Here is a 20,175-nt window from a genome sequence, read left to right as displayed (position 1 = left end):
TTTTTAGCTCGCGCTACGTGCTCCCATTGTTGAAATATATACCGTCTTCGCGCTATAGGCCTACTGTAAACAGTCATAACAGGTCCCTTTTCGATCATGCTAGAACAGTTCGCGCTTGGCGTTCGCAGTAATTATCTAGTTACATACGCATCTTGTTCAGGTTCACAAATTACATTGCCCAGAACTAAATTTTCAGGACAAAATACATGAAAGTTTAACAAAAAATTACTCGCGCTTCGCGCTCGCACTTTTTATAAAGGGCTTATGAGATTATTTCATATTTATGTTGGTTTTATAAAAATAATTAAAGCTAAGAAGTGACTGATCGGGGAAAATATAGGTGAAGATAATTTTGGGCCCGTCCCCTATTGGCGAAAGTCGGATCCGCCCTAGACACATACGGTACACACACACGTACACACAAACAGAAAAAATGTTGCCCCCCCCCCCCCGGAAAAAAATCCTAGCTACGCCACTGGGTGTCGTCAACGAGAGATTCGGAGGAAAAAGTTCTCCGAATTTGTATTTTGCAATAATACTTTCGACATTTGCATCTTGGACCTACAATGTTCGCATAGACCCATGCATGAACCAGCTCTATGCATGCAAGCTGTTGAGTGTTGGAATTCCCCATTTCAGTATGACATCTAGTCTATAAACAGGAAAGTTTATGAAAAATTATAGATCTAAAGATAAATCAGCTTACTTAGGCAAATTGTAATTGTGATTCAATCAATACTATAAAAAAAGGCTTTAAATTTGACGACGAAGAAATTAGTGGAATTATTTCATAATTTACGATTGACTTATTTATTTGTGTCTTTTTTTTCCTAATAGACTTGATAAAGACTATAGGTCAACCCAGAGGGCATGTTTCGTCATATGTTATTTTCACAACAAAAGTGTTGAGCAGATATACAGATCGGTCAGAAGCGTCGAACATCTACGGAAATTAGTACGATATTGCACGAAGTAGGAAATGCAGACGTGGATTAAAAAAGTAAGCCGTTTTGTATTTTGTGAGTTCATTTGATTTGGTGAGGTTGAGGCCTGACAATGACGGTCTGAATGAGCTCAGAGTCAGAGTCAGACCTGAATTGTCAGAGTCAGACTCTGACTCTGTAATATTCCCGTTTGGTGGTTGTTCCGCTGAATTGAACTGCGTTGGCTCCACTCGACTCACAAATAAATAGTGAGCTTGGAAGATGGAGGCCCGTACTATTTAGCAGTATCCAGTAACGTTAGACATGTTAGTTCTAACATTCGGCGGAAATCCGATTTTAGGATTTTTTTTTTTTACTTTTTAGTAACATAGACCTAGGGCCTACCGGTAACATTTCAGAAATTGTTAAATAAATCCCTAGAAACGATGGTTATTCCTGTTTAAATTGAGAGTAGGGAGTTCGACTTCGATGACTTTTTGAAATCTTGAAGAATCCCAACAAATTTGATATCATTGGAAAGCTTGTGAAATAAGAAAAATAACGGTGCTTCATTTAACTCATTGTCTGATAGTGATATATTGACGGAGATATTCCAATTTACAGGGGAAAATATGCAGATTTTGTTCTGTCAAAAAAAATATTAAACTAGCTTTTTTGAGTGGGGGAGACAGTTGCTTTTTGAAATCTTGAAGGAATCCCAACAAATTTGGTACCATTGGAAAGCTTGTGAAATAAGAAAAAGAATGGTACATAAATCAACTCATGATGTCAAATATTGACAGAGATATTTCTGTTTAAACTAGCCAGGCGGCTTCTAGAGAGAAAAATCATTTACTAACGTAAGGTTACTCTCATACGAAGCCAGGGAGTCCTCCTTATTCATCTGCGTGTACCGCAAAAAACCCTGAAACTTTCGCCCCCGAGATTTCTACTTTCCTTCTAAAAGATCTAGCTCTAAATCATGTACATGGGATAAAACTTCATTTCCGACATTTCTACACTCTCGTTGTTATTTTTAAACAAGAATTCATCAAAAAAAATGAAAAAATATTGTGAAAAGACGGAAGAGACTTGCCCGATGTTTACGCCGCCATCTTGTTTCTTATTGTACTTCCCCAACATTACGCGACGCTCGCGTCCGTGCTCAGACCCTTGAACAAAATATGCAAATCAACTAACAGGCAATGCAAGCGCGAAGATTTTATACATGTATCTGTCTGTTTGTCCGTCCGTCCGTTAACTTTTCCTTGTAAACGCGATAACTTCAGTTTCACTTATTCTAGGTTCATATAATTTTGTGTGTATGATACTAGCATGGATCCCAGGAAGCCTATTGATTTTGAGGTCAAAAGGTCAAGGTCACAGTGACATATTTTCATCCAACCCTTCTGCATTCCTTGTAAACACAATAACTTCAGTCTAACTTAACCTAGGCTCATATAATTTAGTGTGTATGATGCTAGCATGAATCCCAGGAAGCCTATTGATTTTAAGGTAAAAAGGTCAAGGTCACACTGACATGTTTTCATCTTACCCTGCTGCAGTCCTTGTAAATGTGATAACTTCAGTTTAACTTAACCTAGGCTCATATAATTTTATGTGTATGATACTAGCATGGATCCCAGGAAGCCTATTGATTTTGAGGTCAAAAGGTCAAGGTCACACTGACATATTTTCATCTTGCCCTTCTGAAGTCCTTGTAAATGCGATAACTTGAGATTAACGTAACCTAGGCTCATATAATTTTGTGTGTATGATACTAGCATGGATCCCAGGAAGCCTATTGATTTTGAGGTCAAAAGGTCAAGGTCACACTGACATATTTTCATCTTGCCCTTCTGAAGTCCTTGTAAATTGCGATAACTTGAGATTAACGTAACCTAGGCTCATATAATTTTGTTTGTATGGTATTCGAGCATCGATCCCAGGAAGCCTATTGATTTTGAGGTCAAAAGGTCAAGATCACAGTGACATGTTTTCATCTTACCCTTTTGAAGTCCTTGTTACCGCGATAACTTTAGTTGAACTTAACCTAGGCTCATATAATTTAGTGTGTATGATACTAGCAATTCTATTGATTCTGAGGTCAGGAGGTCAAAGGTGAAGTCACCATCTTCCACTCTTCTTGCTTGACCAATACATGTAGCTCCATTTTCTGCATAACAGACGGGCGTATTATGTGCTCGCCTTAGCGACACTCTTGTTAGTGCATGAAATACAAATTTGGGTTTGAATCTATAAATAAAGCCCTTGAACTGCTTATTTTTTATTCTAAGGAATTCTGATCAAATGCATATAAAATTTAAAAAAAGTCAGTATAAAATGGTTTTTATGTTTTTTTTATATTATGTACAGTTTTTTTTTTTTAATGGAAATTATTGGCAATAATTTTCCATTCATTATCAAAAAGTACAAATAAAGATACAGATTCATATTGGCTTTATACATGAAATCACGTTTTTCAGCAAATCGGGGTCTGACATGCACTTGTTTAATATCATAACCGCGTACCCATGCATACACCCCTTTATGGCGTGGCCCTGTCATATTTATGGACTTATCATAGAAATTTTTAAGGGGGCCGTTAAGGTCCCCTGGGATCGTTTTACTACTTTTCTTCATCTTTGAGAGGTCCAAAGTTTCACCTGCTTTTGTGTGTACCTCAAGAGTACGATGTCAGTTCTAGATATTTGTAAAATATTAATAATTATTATGCTTACAAGTGCAACACTTCCATTTCATTCAAGTGCTACTATTACATGTAGGCCTACGTATATTTGAGCTTATTTTAATCAGTGTTTCTTTCTTTCCCTGTCCAAAAGTGAGCATAACACTCAGACACGTTTGTTAAAATGGGAATATTCTTAATATGGATTGATGTGCACAATTGAACAGGGAGGAAAGGAACATGACAAAGAGATGGAGAAAGGGAGAATCAAGGGGGAAAGAGAAAGGAGAAAAAGAGTGGTGTTGCTAAATACTTTTAGTTAGTTAGAAGAAAATAATACACCACTTAAGAAATGAAAATATTAAAAAAACCATTTATCTAAAACACATTCATGCAAACTTACAACACACAAGTCTATGCGGTCATTTAAAACACTTTTTTTTTTTAAAGGGGCTTATTCTCCACAGAGCCAAGGATTGTGCACATAAGGCCCCATATCATGTACAAAATAGTATGGGCAAAATTGAAACTTTTACCAGTCACCACCAAGATTTCTAGTTCTACTTTCCCTAAATCATGTAAATGGGCTAGAACTTAATTTCTGACATTTATAAATTATTGATTATATATATATAATATAAATAAAATAAAAAAAACAGAAATTTATTATTAGAAGATGGGATGTAACTTAACGATGTTTACGTCGCCATCTTGCCCTCTTTGTTAGTAGCGAAACTACATCATGCCGCCCTCTATGTGCGTGTCAGGGTGACCAAAGGTCCTGTTTTTCCCAGGATCGTCCCGTAATTTGCTCCTTTGTCTCGGCGTCCCGACAAACCCTTCCCGGGACGCCTATTTGTCCCGTATTTTAGAATGTTGAACAAAATATAGTTAATACATTTAAAAAAGACAAATTATCATCAAATAACCAATAGATGACGAAGCAGAGACAACAATTAAATCGATACCGGTAACTAAATTTTTGCAAGTTCTGCAGTGATTTTCTTACTAACCCAATACGTTGCAAACGAACTGGCCTCCTGCCTGTGTGTGGCAGGCTACTAGCTAGGCATGTAGGATCGGAGCAGATTCTCAATGGTGCAAACAATGACATGATAAACAGTTTTTCCACCAAAATAATCACAAAATCAGCGGGTAATTGGTATGATTATTTTATGGATACTCAGATTACCGTACTGATTTGGAGATGTAATCGGAGGAACTAGTTATTGAGTTTTCATAACTAGATCTAGTTGTTTCAGCTTTCGTTTTGAGTCTTGTTGTGTATGATGCCGCGATGTTTTATTTAATATTTAAGTTGACGATGTTTCACTTTGAAATTTTATTCATTTTTGAGACATTTTATTTTTTTTAATTCTAAAAATATATTTAAAAAACACTGAATATCATGATTTTAGTTAGATGATTGGATTTTTTGTTTGCTTGAAGTTTGAACTTTTTTCCTCTTTCTTTCTTTTCTATCCTTCTTTCTTCATCCTTCTATCCTTCCTGCTTGCCCTTTTTTGTTCCATCTATATTTCTTTCCTGATCCTTTCTAACTTTCTGTATTCATTTTTCTTTCTTTCCTTCTTTCTCTTACCTGCCTTCTTTATTGAATTTCTTTTTTTATTTCCTTCATTCTTTCTTTCCTTAAACTTTTGTTTCCTCCTCCCTTCATCTCCTTTTCTTTTCATTCTTTCTCTCCTTCCACTATTTCATTTCAAGTCCGATTTCAATTCTGTTTGCTTTATATGATAGCACTAGGTGGGGGATTTAAAGTTTCTACACAGAATTTTGAAACTCATTAAATATGCTATAAATATGCTAAGCACATAAAATGCTTCTTCTTTATTTGTTGACAGATTTTGATTTTTTTATCCATCTGGTAGAGCTACATGTACATGAGGGTCACTAAGTTTCCACACAGAATTTTCAAATTTTGACTAGAAAATTATGCTAATTTAAATGCAAAATTTATTCATAAATCACAAAAAATACTTTTTCTCCTTCATTTGTTGATCGATTTCAATTTTGTTTGCTTTATATGAAAGCTCTAATTGTCGATACTAAATTTCTACACAGAATTTAGAAACTCATTGAATATGCATATTTTTCAAAACTCACAAAAATGCTTCTTATTTATTTGTTGACTGATTTTGATTTTTTTGGTTCTATTTGAGAGCCTCATTAGGTTCACCAATTTCAATTCTGTTTCCTCAATTTATGTCACCAATATAATTCACTACAGTGTCAACTGGGCTGAAATTAAAAATTTTGTTAAATTTTGTTGCGAGATGCCGGATGAGCTCCACATCATTGATGTGCTAGTGTTTATTCAAATCAACTTATACAGTACATGTATGCATATTTTGTTGTGGATTTGGCCTTTAAACAATTTTTTCTTCTATATGTAAATTGGCAATGCAATGGCCATGGATACTTAAATGTAGGATGACATGATATTGATAGAATGTTAGGTAGGTCAGGTGGTAAATAATGGCCATTATAATGAAATGAAAAATTTCCTTTAAACATTCAAAGAAATCTAAAAATTTTGCTGAAAGTTTTAATTAAAATTTTGAAACACATTTGAATGGCTTCAAGAGAATATCAATACATGCTTGTGTAATACTGCATGACTGAATTTCTTAATTTTATTAGGCTGTTATTGTCCATGTACTATATTCATTTGATATGGGTGCATATGAATTTTGAGCATTTTGAGCTCGGTTGATTTATTACACTCTTTTTTACATGTAAAAGCAGATTTGCTTATTTATAAAACTGTCTTGTTATTCAAGTTTACAAATTAAATCTTCTACCAGGTATTCTTTTGATGTACATGTAGCAGATAAAGGCATATAACATGACAACTATATATATTATAATGTAATATTTTTTTTCTTGCAAAATAATGAAGTAGGGATATGTGCATGTAATGTATCCCAGGAATATCATCATGATGATTAGTGCATTTATTTTTTTCAACGATTTTACATTTATATTTGTCCTCATTTGAACAGGAAACAACAGCAATCGAAAGAGTAGTCTATCTGAAACAGGAATGGCAGAGTTAACTGATAATGATAGTAGCCCTGTCATACAGAGTGGTCCCTCAACTCATTTAGACAACTTTGAAGAAGTGAGCACCAATGTATCTGAGTTTGCCCAGGTAATCTTCAACAATGTTCAGGAGTGTTATTTGCCAGGTGAGTCCTTTGTATTGTTTTCAATATATTTGCAAGCATAATATGTAGTACATGTATTATCTTGTCAATTATTTGAATTTGGTCTCCGTAAATCAGATACATGTGACTTTTGAGTATTTCAGTAGCTTGTAGCAAGGCTTTTTAGTAGGCTTGAGTCATACCATTGTTTTTTGTTTTGTTTTGGTTTTTTTAACCATACTTTGTATCCACTAAGCCAATATGATCATACCAGGAACCAGTCAATACCTGTATACTGTAAAACTTTTTACAAAGACTTTGGTACCCTCCACTTTTTTAGTTGTTTTCAAGACAATTCATTTGAAAATTTTAATGTTCAAGTTTTCAATTTTTAGGTTAATTTGTAGATTTTATTTTGGTTTCTTTACATTATGTAAGAGAATTGTTTGTAACACCATGAGTGTCTTGGGAAGGTGGGTGCACTGTATAAAATTCACACTGTAGGCCTATTGTTACAGTATGTTCTTATTATAGTCTGCGATGCATGTGTACATATTAACATTGGACTGTGATATTCAAACATTGCTGTTTTTTATGATTTTGTTATTAAATTAAATTAAATGAAAAATTAGGTACACTACTGACATGAGTTCTATTCTGGTGTACATATTGTCAATATTAGCCTTTACTGTTCAGGGATGCCACTTTTCCGGTTTTACTCGGAATTCCGATTTTTTCCCAATTATCTGTTTTATTTCCGGGTTTCAGACTTTTCCTGTTTTCTGTATTAAAAAAAATCGGAATATCCCTCATTTCTTCCCCCCCCCCCTCTCTCTTGATCGCTCTGTATGTTGATTGACCGAATGAGAGATGTATACACGCGCGTGCTGATCAACGGTCGTACGCATGCTTACCATAAATTACCTCTCCAAACCATCACGCGTCGACCGGTCAACGTCTGCCATCCCTGGCGGGGGCAGCGGTATAGACTGTGCTCAGCATCGCGCTTTTAAACTTGCTGCACTGGCCATGTGACTTGCGACCGTATTTAGTACGTTGTAAGCGCAAGGTGTACGAAGGGGATCGGCCTAATTTTTCTAACTGGATATTTTTGTGAACTACATGTGTATCATCAAACTTTTCCATTGAATTTGACATATTTGTGGGAAAATACTTGTGACCATCATCACCAGAGTCTTTGGATTATGATTCTCTGCCACTGCATTGGATATAAACAGCCAAGATTAATACGAAATTGATAGAGAGGATGGACCAAGGCATTGGAACTAAACATCAAGAACAAATGGAACTTGTCATGGATGGAGGATAAAGATATCAATGGAGATTTTATGTCGGAATATGTTCGCAAGAAACTCTTGTGCTACATGCTATAGGGAGTCATCACTGTCCTTGGACACTGCCCCTGCCCGCAAACAAAATTCAGGGTTTTTGGAGGACACCTAGTGGCATCCCTGTACTGTTTAAACCAAGGATATTATGCATTGTATTGCACAATCCAGGCAGTTCAAACAGTTTTTCACTATGCTTGAAAAAAAGTTTTCTCGATAATTAGCTGGCTCTGTATCTTGGTAAATTGATCAATGTTAATTTTTTTATTATGATGTGGACTAATATGGATTATTTTTATTAGGACATGTACATGTATATGCCATGCACAACAGGATATCTAACAACATTAGCCTTTTCAATTTTCACTATGTGTCATCTTTTGATTAGATAACCCTGTTAGGCTGCTGCTGTTGCAACACTACATGTAATTTGATTTTTCTACTTTCATTTCTTAGATTTCAGGTTACATACACAATAATTTTTGGTCTAACCATTGATAATGTCTTTATTCTTCAAATATAAAAAGTGTCAAAAAGTGAAAGTCAGTGCCTTTTTTTTTTTTTGGGGGGGGGGGGGGTCAGAATGATTATTTCATTCAACAGCTAGATGCAAATTTCTTTTTTCTGACCAGTTTGATAAAGATGTAGAAGTTATAGCCCATCTAAAGCTTTGGTAAAGGTTCAGTAGTGTGAAATATACTTTGGTATCATCTAACATTCCAGTACAAAAGTGTAGTGGTCATTGGATTTTTTTTCAGTAGTTATTATTTAAAGTAGCGCCCTTTTCAGCCCTTTAAAGGTCGAGTCCACCCCAGAAAAATGTTGATTTGAATAAATAGAGAAAATCAAACTAGCAAAACGCTAAAAATTTCATCAAAATCGGATAAAAAATAATAAAGTTATGACATTTTAAAGTTTTGCTTATTTTTCACAAAACAGTGATATGCACAACTCAAATGAGACAGACGATGATGTCACACACTCACTATTTCTTTTGTTTTTTATTGTTTGAATTATACAATATTTCATTTTTTATAGATCTGACAATAAGGACCAACTTGACTGAATCATATATAAACAATGCTCATTCCACATGTTCAGGGAGGAATTGATTGTTGTTTCACTTGATACTGAGGAGAAAAATAGAATATTCTCTATTTCATATAATAAAATACAAAAGAAATAGTGGGTGGATGACGTCATCAGTCTCCTCATTTGCATACCCACCAGGATGTGCATATAACTGTTTTGTGAAATTAAGCAAAAGTTTAAAATGTCAAAACTTTCTTACTTTACATCGATTTTGTTGAAATTTTCAGCGTTATTCTTTTTGGATTTTTCTCTTTTTATTCAAATTAACTCTTTGTTGGGGTAGACTTGTCCTTTAAGCACTCAGGCAAGCAGTCAAAATAAATTTAATGTAAAATCATTAAATTTATCCACAAAAACACATATTTTTTTCATATCCATTACATCATAACCATTTTAGGGTGCTCACATTTATATATCCTGTTTATGAATTGGAATTATAATATTGACATGCACATTTGGAGGATTTACCAAAACTAAGGTTGCCAATACATGTGATACAAAAGCAATTTCGGTATTTTCATCTCATTGCCCAGCGGTATTTGCCTTTCAAGATATTTAGAATTAATTGAAAGATAATGATATTTTATGACATTTAATAGGCTCTGCATCAAAATTGCTATATTGCACCAAACCACAAAATGTAACATTATCCTGAATTTGGAGTATGGAAGTTTCCCTTCTCAAGTTCTTTTTTTAATCACAATTTACTGTACCATTTTCATTCATTTCTTTGTATTTTTTCTTTGTCATGAGAACTCAAAACAAAGTGAAATTGTGCTTTGAAAATTTCTTTTCAAATGTAAATGTCTATAACTTTCTGTATACACCACTAGATCATTGTATTTATGATATTTAGTGATGTTATATACTGTTCTCTTTCTTTCTTTTTAATAATTTTCCTTTATTGATGTCTCAGTACCGGTACCTCTGATCAATACAGGTTCATTGTAAACATGTGCATGTACATGTATGCAGTGAACATTTGCTGTACAGTACATACCCGATACCATTAAATAAATGTGATGTGTTAATGTGCAAAATTTGGCCTTAAGCTGCAAAACATTGTCCTGTGTATGGTATGTACAGTACTCTACATGTATGTGCATGAGAAGGGCATAATTGGGGAATCCCACAGATAAACATGGAGACATATACAGTACTTTGTTCCATTGAAAATATCTTTATTTTATAATCAGCAGTATTTGAAAGGAATTTTTTTTTTCTTTATTAGACATATGGAAAAGGGAAAATGGCTGGTTATATTTCATGCATAAAATGCTGTGTAATACTTGCTGGGAATAGTTTGTTGTAGAGCAATGTCCAGATTCAGCAAGCTGTTTCAGCAATTCTGATAAAAACTTGTTTTTCTTGATAGTCATTTTGTGTTTTTAGTGAAGAAACTTACATTACATGTACTCCTTTGAATAATATAAAAGCATCTGATGATAATATGCTGATCAGAATTTTATAATTAGTAAAAACTTTGATATTTGATAGGTCCATAGGTACAAGTTCAATTGCTTGTGTTTCCAGAATCATGTGGGCAAAGATCTACATGTAGTTGCCTATGTATTTGCATTAAAAGATCCCAATAGCTAAAATTGAACTTGACAAATCATTAACCTTTAAGGTACAAATCACAACAATGCAAGTTTTATGTATATTCACCACTTGTCACCTGAGTAAAATTGCTTGCTAAAGAAAAACTCAAATATACCGTAGTGTGTTTAATTTACTTCAGAATAGCCTGAATTGCGCGATTCCACACTTTACCAGGAGTCTTGTGATTACATGTATTTAGGTTTGTACATTGAAAAAACTTGATTTTTTTTCTTCTTAATTTCCAAGTTTCAATTTCAATTAAATGTGTTACAATTTGCTAAGGAGCAAGACACTGACAATAGCTATTGCTCAAATTGGATATAGAATATACTGGCAGCCCTTGACCATGTTTTGTTCAAATCCTATATTATTTTGTTATTAATTCTGAGTGCCTAGCTAGATGGCAGAATGTCCCATTATTGAATCCATATTCTGTGGTATAGGCTAATGACCAGAGATTGAACACAGAGACTCCTGTTATTTAGGCAGGCCTCTGCCACTGAGCCAACATGCCTTGTTAATTCTCTCTTTTCAACTACCGTACATGTCATGATCAAGCTTAATCAGAGTAGTTGGCAATAAGCATTTTTTTTCAAGAGAATTTTTTGTTTATTACAACATACATGTAAATGTTATTTCAAGCAAATGAAACATGGATGAGTGCATGTATACAGCATGTGCAATGAATATACTCTGGTGCTCTTTTTTAAGGAAGGATTATCTTTTATTAATTGGCAATTATTTCTCTTATAATCATTTAGCAAAATTGTATTTATACCCCTTATGACAGGGATATATATATGTTAGTGTGATGGGTAATTAATGAGGGCTACAAGTACTTGCTTGGTTTGACAGTTTGCCATATAAAACCTTTTTCCCCCACTAGGAAGTGATCTCCAGTGCAACTACACCCTGACTTCGGCCATCAGGCCCCAATCTCGGGACTGGATTGGAGTTTTCAAAGTGGGCTGGACATCAACTCGTCAGTACAGGGCATTTGAATGGGCTCCCAACCCCACCCAGCTAACTGATGGTGATGAATGGACCCATGATATCACGTTTAAAGGTATTTATATTAATGATATTATACATGTACAAAGAACACATGTGGCTCGGCTGATAAAATTTTTGTCTCACCTGCATAGCAGAGTGAGACTATAGGCGCCGCTTTTCCGACGGCGGCGGCGGCGGCGACGGCGGCGGCGACGGCGGCGTCAACACCAAATCTTAACCTGAGGTTAAGTTTTTGAAATGACAGCATAACTTAGAAAGTATATGGACCTAGTTCATGAAACTTGGCCATAAGATTAATCAAGTATTACTGAACATCCTGCCTGAGTTTCATGTCACATGACCAAGGTCAAAGGTCATTTAGGGTCAATGAACTTAGACCATGTTGGGGGAATCAACATCAAAATCTTAACCTAAGGTTAAGTTTTTGAAATGTCATCATAACTTAGAAAATATATGGACCTAGTTCATGAAACTTATACATAAGGTTAATCAAGTATCACTGAACATCCTGCATGAGTTTCACGTCACATGACCAAGGTCAAAGGTCATTTAGGGTCAATGAACTTTGGCCGAATTGGGGGTATCTGTTGAATTACCATCATAACTTTGAAAGTTTATGGATCTGATTCATGAAACTTGGACATAATAGTAATCAAGTATTACTGAACATCCTGTGCAAGTTTCAGGTCACATGATCAAGGTCAAAGGTCATTTAGGGTCAATGAACTTTGGCCAAATTGGGGTATTTGTTGAATTACAGCCATAAATTTGAAAGTGTGTTGGTCTAGTTCATAAAACTTGGACATAATAGTAATCAAGTATCACTGAACATCCTGTGCGAGTTTCAGGTCACATGATCAAGGTCAAAGGTCATGTAAGGTCAAAGAACTTTGGCCACGTTGGGGGTATTTGTTGAATTGCCATCATATCTCTATAAGTGTATTGGTCTAGTTCATAAAACGTGGAAATAAGAGTAACCAAGTATCACTGAACATCTTGTGCGAGTTATAGTAGTTTTCAAAATCAGCACTGCTGCTATATTGAATCGCGTGATGCAGGTGAGACGGCCAGAGGCATTCCACTTGTTAAATTTTGAGGGCAGCTTTATAGAAAAGGCAGTATTTTATAGATACTATTGTAGCAGTGGTGGCAGTACATTGTCTGAAACCATTCTTCTCATGTACCTGTGAAGAACTCTTTTGAGGCAAAAGAAGGTTGCTACCCATGTTATAAAATCTAGCTTATTCTCAGCTGTCGTGAAAATATTCAATCTAAAGATACAAGGTTTTATCGGCCCAGCCATGATATGCATTCAGGTTGATTCATGTTAGATTCATTTATATGGCTGTTGTAAAACATTTACCGAATATCCCATTTCTGCATGGATGAACTTTATAAATCACAATTCGGATACAAAGTCCACCAAAATATAAAATCAGAAGGCTGCATTCTTTAAAATAACACAAGTCACTTGCTAAACTGTATTAAAGCCAGCTGTCAAAGGGAGGGGATAATTATTTGTTGACCCCAGACTTTGAAAAGCATTGGAAATACCAAAATTGGTATAAAAACTTTTTTTTCTGGGGGGGAGCAAATTTGTTTTACCAGCAAGAAGTTCTTGGGCAACTGTCGGACCAGGGAAAATGAATTAATGACTTTAGCAATAGACAATTCCATTGGCATTACATATTAAGGCCATCGATTGTAAATATTGTTTTCCTCTGGATGATTGACATCTGAATGATGTTGAATTCCGCATGAAAACTGACAATCATGTGCCTAAAAGTATATATCTGAAAATAGTTTTTGTTTACATACCGCTCATGTATAACAAAGTTTATCCTTTGCTCACATTGATCAGGAAGTAGTCATCAAAAAGTCTTTTAAACTGGGGATTTAGAGTTGCAACATGACTCTATTGAGCAGTAGCCAAGTTTTATTGCACATTTTAATACTTATGTGTGTACTGATGGAAAACTCTCTATAGAGTTCACAAGTTGTATGTTAATAGTACAATCACACCATGCTACTGCATGATATTATTAATGATAAAAATCTCTTACTGTGTACATGCACATATTGACTGTTAAGTACATTTTAAACATTATACAACAAAGTGCACAGTATTTTTTAGTACTGATGAAAGAATACATCATTGTTAAAATGAACATGTAGCAGGTTTTAGTATATCTCATCCTAAATCTTGATAACTGCTTTAATGCATACGTAGTATTAAACAAGGCATAAGCGATGTTGTGTCTCGCCCACTTGTGAAAGTAACCAGAAATATCGTGATTTGCAAGGGCACGCAACAGAATTGTATCAAAAGTTCATTGTAAAATAACTGAGATGGGATAACATTTTTTATAAGAGTCTTGCACAAAAACTTTAATGTTGACCTCAAATAATCTTTAACCTTACCATGTGACCTCTGAACACAAGTACAGCTACATGTACAACCCAAGTTTGGTTCAAAAGTGACTTATGGTTGTGGAGTTATGTCATAACGATGACCTCAAAATGACCTTTGACCTTACCATGTGACCTCTGACTGGGCCATGATATGCAGGTCTCCTAAGTACATTGTACATCTACAACCCAAGTTTGGATGAAAAATGAATTACGGATGCGGAGTTATGTGTCATAAGAGAGTCTTGCACATAAACTTTAACGTTGACCAGAAAATGACCTTTGACCTTACCAACCATGTGACCTCTGACTGCACCATGGCATGCAGGTCTCCTAAAGTACCTCTACAACCCAGGTTTGGGTGAAAAGTGACTTGCAATTGCGGAGTTGTGTGTCATAAGAAAGTCTTGCATGTAAACTGTAATGTTGACCTCAAAATGGCCTTTGACCTTACCATGTGACCTCCAACTGCAGTATTACATGCAGGTCTCCTAAGTACATCTACCTTCCAAGTTTGGTTGAAAAGTGACCAATGGTTGTGGAGTTATGTGTCATAAGGGAGTCTTGCACATAATGTAAACTTTAATATTGACCTGAAAATGACCTTTGACCTTACCGTGTGACCTCCAACTGCAGCATTACATGCAGGTCCCCTAAGTACATCTACCATCCAAGTTTGGTTGAAAAGTGACGAATGGTTGCAGAGTCATGTATCATAATGTTTGTGACGGACGGACGGACGGATGGATGACATTTGGATCCCTTAGTCTCGCCTTCACCTGTGGTGGGCGACACAAAAATTGCTAATTGTTCATATGCACAGAATAGCCTAAATAAACCAAGTCAAAACCACACACTTGGACAGTATGTATGTATGACAATAAAAAATCTTTCATATTTTGTGCATTGTAGACCTACATCTACAGGTAGGACAGGTGATTTTTTTCTTCCTATTGTAAATGTAAATGTTGCATGTTATTGAATTCTAAACTGAGATGAAACCACACAATCAATTCCTCCTAATATCACTTCTTTGATGTTCATTTTAGATACATCCATCGTGAATAGACCTACATGTACATCTTTTTTACCCTAAGGTGGTTTTTCACAAATAGTTAAGTTGGATTATAAATTCTAAATTCCCTCTTGTTTGTGATATATACATGTAGCATGTCACTGCATTGGTCAGATCGTGCAGGGGGGGGGGGGGCTTCTGAAATGTATTAATTCATAATTTACCAATGGTAAAGCATTGTGCTGTACATTGCAAATCTGCAGTCAAGGGTTTGGCACAGTACATTTCCAATTGAATTCTAGTATTACCGTGAATTAATTCTTTGATAATATTTTTTCACAATGTCATTAGTTTAAAAAGTCTGAAAAATGAAATCACATTATCCTTGAGGCTGGACTTCTCACATATTTGGGTTATATAATCCTTTTGAGACCTTTTCCTTCACCGAGTTTCCCACTAGAATTATATGTACCTTGTCAGGCTACAAAAAATTCAACAGCCGAGCCACGGACCTGACAGGCTCGAATTGGGGGGGGGGGGGAAGAGTGGGAAAAAAGGAGAGAACACAACAATATTTAGCCTCCATTGTTTTAGTGGGGAGTCCCACACAAGGGTTGTTTATTAATTATTCAGTTACATGATCCTTTGTATTTCTAAAAGCTTGTTTTTTTATGAAGTTGTACATGCTTAATGGAGATTTTGCATGTTTGGTATATGATATTTTGTATTAAAAAATACCTTTGACCTCATTTTTAAATGATTTCTACCCTCATCAGCTTACTATCTACCCAAGGATGAAGATTGTGAGTACTACCAGCTGTGCTACATTGATGCGGCTGGTAAGATGCGAGGAGCCAGCACCCCATTCCAGTTTCTGGAGCAGTCAGCTGATGACTTTGTCCAAGTACTTGATGATTCTATGGATATCCTCATGATACACAATAAGGTATACATATACCTGTGTCTTGTAACATCAATACATGATATCAATCTTTGTAACTATTAGGATGTAGTATTGTGCATAGTTTGTAACAGGTTTATAGTTAATACAAATCACAAGATTTATTGTATCTTTTACGTGTGAGTCATAAAGCATCCTATGGATTCAGGAGTCATCCATTAGTCACCTTGTCTTCCACTTTCTTTGTTTATTTCAAACCCAATGAGCACTGTAAAGGCAGTCTGTAAGATAAATTTGAATTAGTATTGGAGCGTTGTGGCCCAGTGGATTAGTCTCCGGACTTTGAAACAAAGGTCTTGGGTTCAAATCCCAGCCATGGTGTAGTTTCCTTCAGCAAGAAATTAATCCACATAGTGCTGCACTCAACCCAGGTGAGGTGAATGGGTACCTGGCAGGAATTTATTCCTTGAAATGCTGAGCGTGTAAAAGCTGCTTGAGCTACAGCCAGGGTAATAATATCCAAGTCCTTTGGAAGCGCATAGAGACGTTATTCATGTGTTATGTGCTATACAAGAACTGACTATTATTATTATTATTATTATTATTATTATTATCATACAGTTGTACATTTACTCTGAAAACATTATGGTGTTGTGGTTCTGAACCTTGCCTTACAATTAACCCTATTAGGGTCATGAGTTTGATTCATATTCCGCAATATCTTTTACAGTATAGTACAAGGTGACCTGATTAAAATGGATTCACTGAAACAAAGAGTACTACAATTAGATGAATTGGGAAAGATTAGAGGGGAGATAGAGGGATGTCCAGACTGAGAAAAATGTATTAGTGAAAAGGAAATCAAAATTCATTCAGAGTATGCATCTGTGTAGATGTTTGAATCCTTTTTTCTCCATGTTTCTCTTTATCATCTTCAGAGTGAGTATTGTGTGGAGGAGCTAAAACGAGTTCAGGAGGAGAAACATGAGATTGAAGAAGAGTGCAAGTCTCTCAAAGAGAAGGTGATTGCCCTGGGAAAGGAGCTCCAAGATGCCAAGGACCAACTAGACAGTATCACACAAGAATATGAGGTAATAGGATGGGAATATCAGGCTCACTGATAATGACTCGCTGGGTTGCTATATATATTTTTTATGATAGGAATAAGGAGGTACTTCATGTTGTATTTCTTTTCTCAACATACATAGGCTTGAATTCACAAAGGTTGTTTTGAATCCATATATTAAAGCCATGGTTTATTTGGATTTTATCAATGAATTATATCTAGAAAGCATCAAATTTTTAATGCGCACTTTTTCCACAGGATATTAGATTGACTTATGTTATTAAGGTTGCTGTATTAATCAGCCAACTATTTATATGAATTTATTAACATAAACATTTGGCTCATTAATGCCTACCAGAGGTACAAATTTCTTTTTAGTGCACTGAATGAAGCATGATTAATGGATGAAATCTACATAGACCATGTTTTCAAACCACAAATTTGATTATACCACCTTTGCAACTTTGGGACTTTGGACATTAATGGGGGGGGGGCTGTTGCAAATTTTTCAAGTAGCATAATTTTTTATTGAAAGATTCGATGGTATACATAACAAATACAAAGCAAAGAAAACATATCCATTTGAGTTTCTGGGACAGTTGTATTGATTAATATGAAATCCACACACTTTCCCCAAAATGCTCTTGCACCAAACAGATTATTAGGACCACGTACAAAATGCCATAGGTTTTAAGTAATATCTTTTCATATTCCAATACAATGACAGTTGAAGAGCAATCTTTTGCAGAGTACTTTTTCTTGTATGAAAAAAATAATAATTCATTCCTGAATGATATTAAAATAATATGAAAATGAAAGCCGACAAAATATTTTTACCATTTCCAGAACTAAACTTTTACTTCAATGAGAGCATTTATTCATGTACAAAAGTCCACCACTTTGATTTTGTTTCTATTGAAGGCCTGTGCTCATGACAACAAATCCATGGATGAGAAGCTGAAGAGTATGACATGTGAGCTGGCTGAAGCCAAAGAAAGGGTTACAAATCTTTCTGAGGAAGCAGGTAACTATGAGAGCTCTCTCCAACAAACTGAGGGTGCTTTCATGGAGGTTGTCAACCGAGAGCTTGCTCTCCGCAACAAGCTAGATGAACTGGAGAAACAACACAATCAAGTGATGTCAGACAGAACTAGTCTAAAGGTACTTCTATTTTATGCCCCCGCAGATGAAGTCCGGAGGGGGCATTAAGCGTTGCCCCTGCCGTCCGTCCTTCCTTCTGTCCGTCTGTCCATCCCCCCACTTGGTTTCCGCGCAATAACTCGAAAAATATTCAGTGGATTTTAACCATTTATGGTGTGTAGGTACATGTAGGTGACACCAAAATACTGGCTAAGTCCGAATTCGGAGTCCGCAGGTCAAAGGTCACAGCTCATTTAATATGCAAGTTGGTTTCCGCACAATAACTCAAAAAATATTTAATGGATTAAAAAAAATTTTGTGTGTAGGTAGATGACACCAAAATACAGGCTAAGTTTGAATTCGGAGTCCGCAGGTCAAAGGTCACAGCTCATTAAATATGCGAGTTGGTTTTCGCATAGCTTACGAAATATTCAACAGATTTTAAAAGATTTGGGTGTGTAGGTAGATGACATCAAAATACAGGCTAAGTTTGTATTTGGAGTCCACAGGTCAAAGGTCACAGCTCATTATATGTGAGTTGATTCAAAGGTCTAAATTTGTTCAATATATATATGCATATTGGTTTCTGCACGATATTAAATTCAATCATATTGAATGAATTTCTGATCGCGTTTAGCGGGAATCTGTGTCCTTTGCACATGTCAAATTTCTACTAATACAAAATTATAAATCATAACTACATTTGATAGAAATTTAGAATTTGCAATTTTTCTATTATTATTGGTAATCTATTTTGCAATATCAACAAACATATAAAGAACAAATTCAAGGACAAGGGGACTCACATGGATGATTGGAAAGGAAAAAGATTAATAACTAGACTAATAACTTTCAATTTTCTTTATCAATTTATTCAATCCATGGAGGATAAAGGTATATAATTATATATAACAGAAAAATATGTTTTTGCCAAATGTCATGGTTGTGACAAGGAGGAAGAAATGCAATGCCATTTGTGTGTATTTTTTTATACAGACCCCCCCCCAAAAAATAATCAAGACAGATGATTTAAAAAAGAGCGAACAGAATAGTAAATTTACTGTATTGAGATTATTTATTTATAATTGGTGTAATAATGATCACATTTTAATTGAATCAGTTGAAATGTTGCACAGCTGACATTTATGATGGAAAATGAGTGAAAAGGATAAGGGTTTAAGTAAGCGTGCTATTTTTAATAACTACATTATTCTAGATTATCAAATAAAATTGTACATGGTTTTTATGTGCAGAGCAAATTGGAATTGAGTGAAAAGAACAACACAGAGATGTGTGAAGAGATTGATAACCTGAAGCAGCTGCTGTCACATAGTAATGAGACTCACCAGGAGGTTAGAGAGAGTGAGGTCCGTATCAAAGAACAGTTTCTTAAGATGCAACAAGAGTTACAACAATCTAGCATGGAGAAGGTTAGTGTCAAATGTTACAAAATATGAGATGTGAAGAGTTGTTAAATGACAATGTTAGCTTCTTGTAAAGCATCAGGTATACCAAGTGTGACACTCATTATGCCATTACATACAAACTATGATATAAGTATAAAAAGAGAAACGATGGCATGAATAAAATAATCTTGCTCATAGATAGGATGAACAGGGGAATTGATAATAAGAACTATTGTACAACAGGCATAGTGAAAGGAAATATTTTGGTCTTCAAAAATGTTAAATTATGACATAACCCTAAGCACACGAAAAATAGGTCTGATAAAGACTGGCAAACACAGAACCGTTGGATTGATAACGTGCTTCAAATTTTAAAGTACATAAAAAGATATTACCTCTGAA

General features: G+C 35.2%; 1 protein-coding gene across 1 annotated transcript in view; it reads left to right on the top strand.

Annotated features, from left to right (window-relative positions):
• Positions 1-837: 837 nt before the first annotated feature.
• The window catches only part of LOC129256994 (tax1-binding protein 1 homolog), a 34,920-nt gene continuing 15,582 nt past the window's right edge, over positions 838-20,175 (top strand). The window contains exons 1-7 of the mRNA XM_054895225.2: positions 838-1,000; positions 6,636-6,821; positions 11,709-11,888; positions 16,037-16,206; positions 17,100-17,252; positions 18,149-18,388; positions 19,621-19,797. Coding sequence (XP_054751200.2) covers positions 6,677-6,821; positions 11,709-11,888; positions 16,037-16,206; positions 17,100-17,252; positions 18,149-18,388; positions 19,621-19,797 — 1,065 coding nt within the window. The 5' untranslated portion in view covers positions 838-1,000; positions 6,636-6,676. The remainder of the gene's footprint in view (positions 1,001-6,635; positions 6,822-11,708; positions 11,889-16,036; positions 16,207-17,099; positions 17,253-18,148; positions 18,389-19,620; positions 19,798-20,175) is intronic.

The sequence above is a fragment of the Lytechinus pictus genome, chromosome 3 (assembly GCF_037042905.1).
Source record: "Lytechinus pictus isolate F3 Inbred chromosome 3, Lp3.0, whole genome shotgun sequence".
Classification (NCBI taxonomy): domain Eukaryota; kingdom Metazoa; phylum Echinodermata; class Echinoidea; order Temnopleuroida; family Toxopneustidae; genus Lytechinus; species Lytechinus pictus.
Note: the sequence above shows the minus strand (reverse complement) of the source record. Positions and strands in the feature narration are given on the sequence as shown.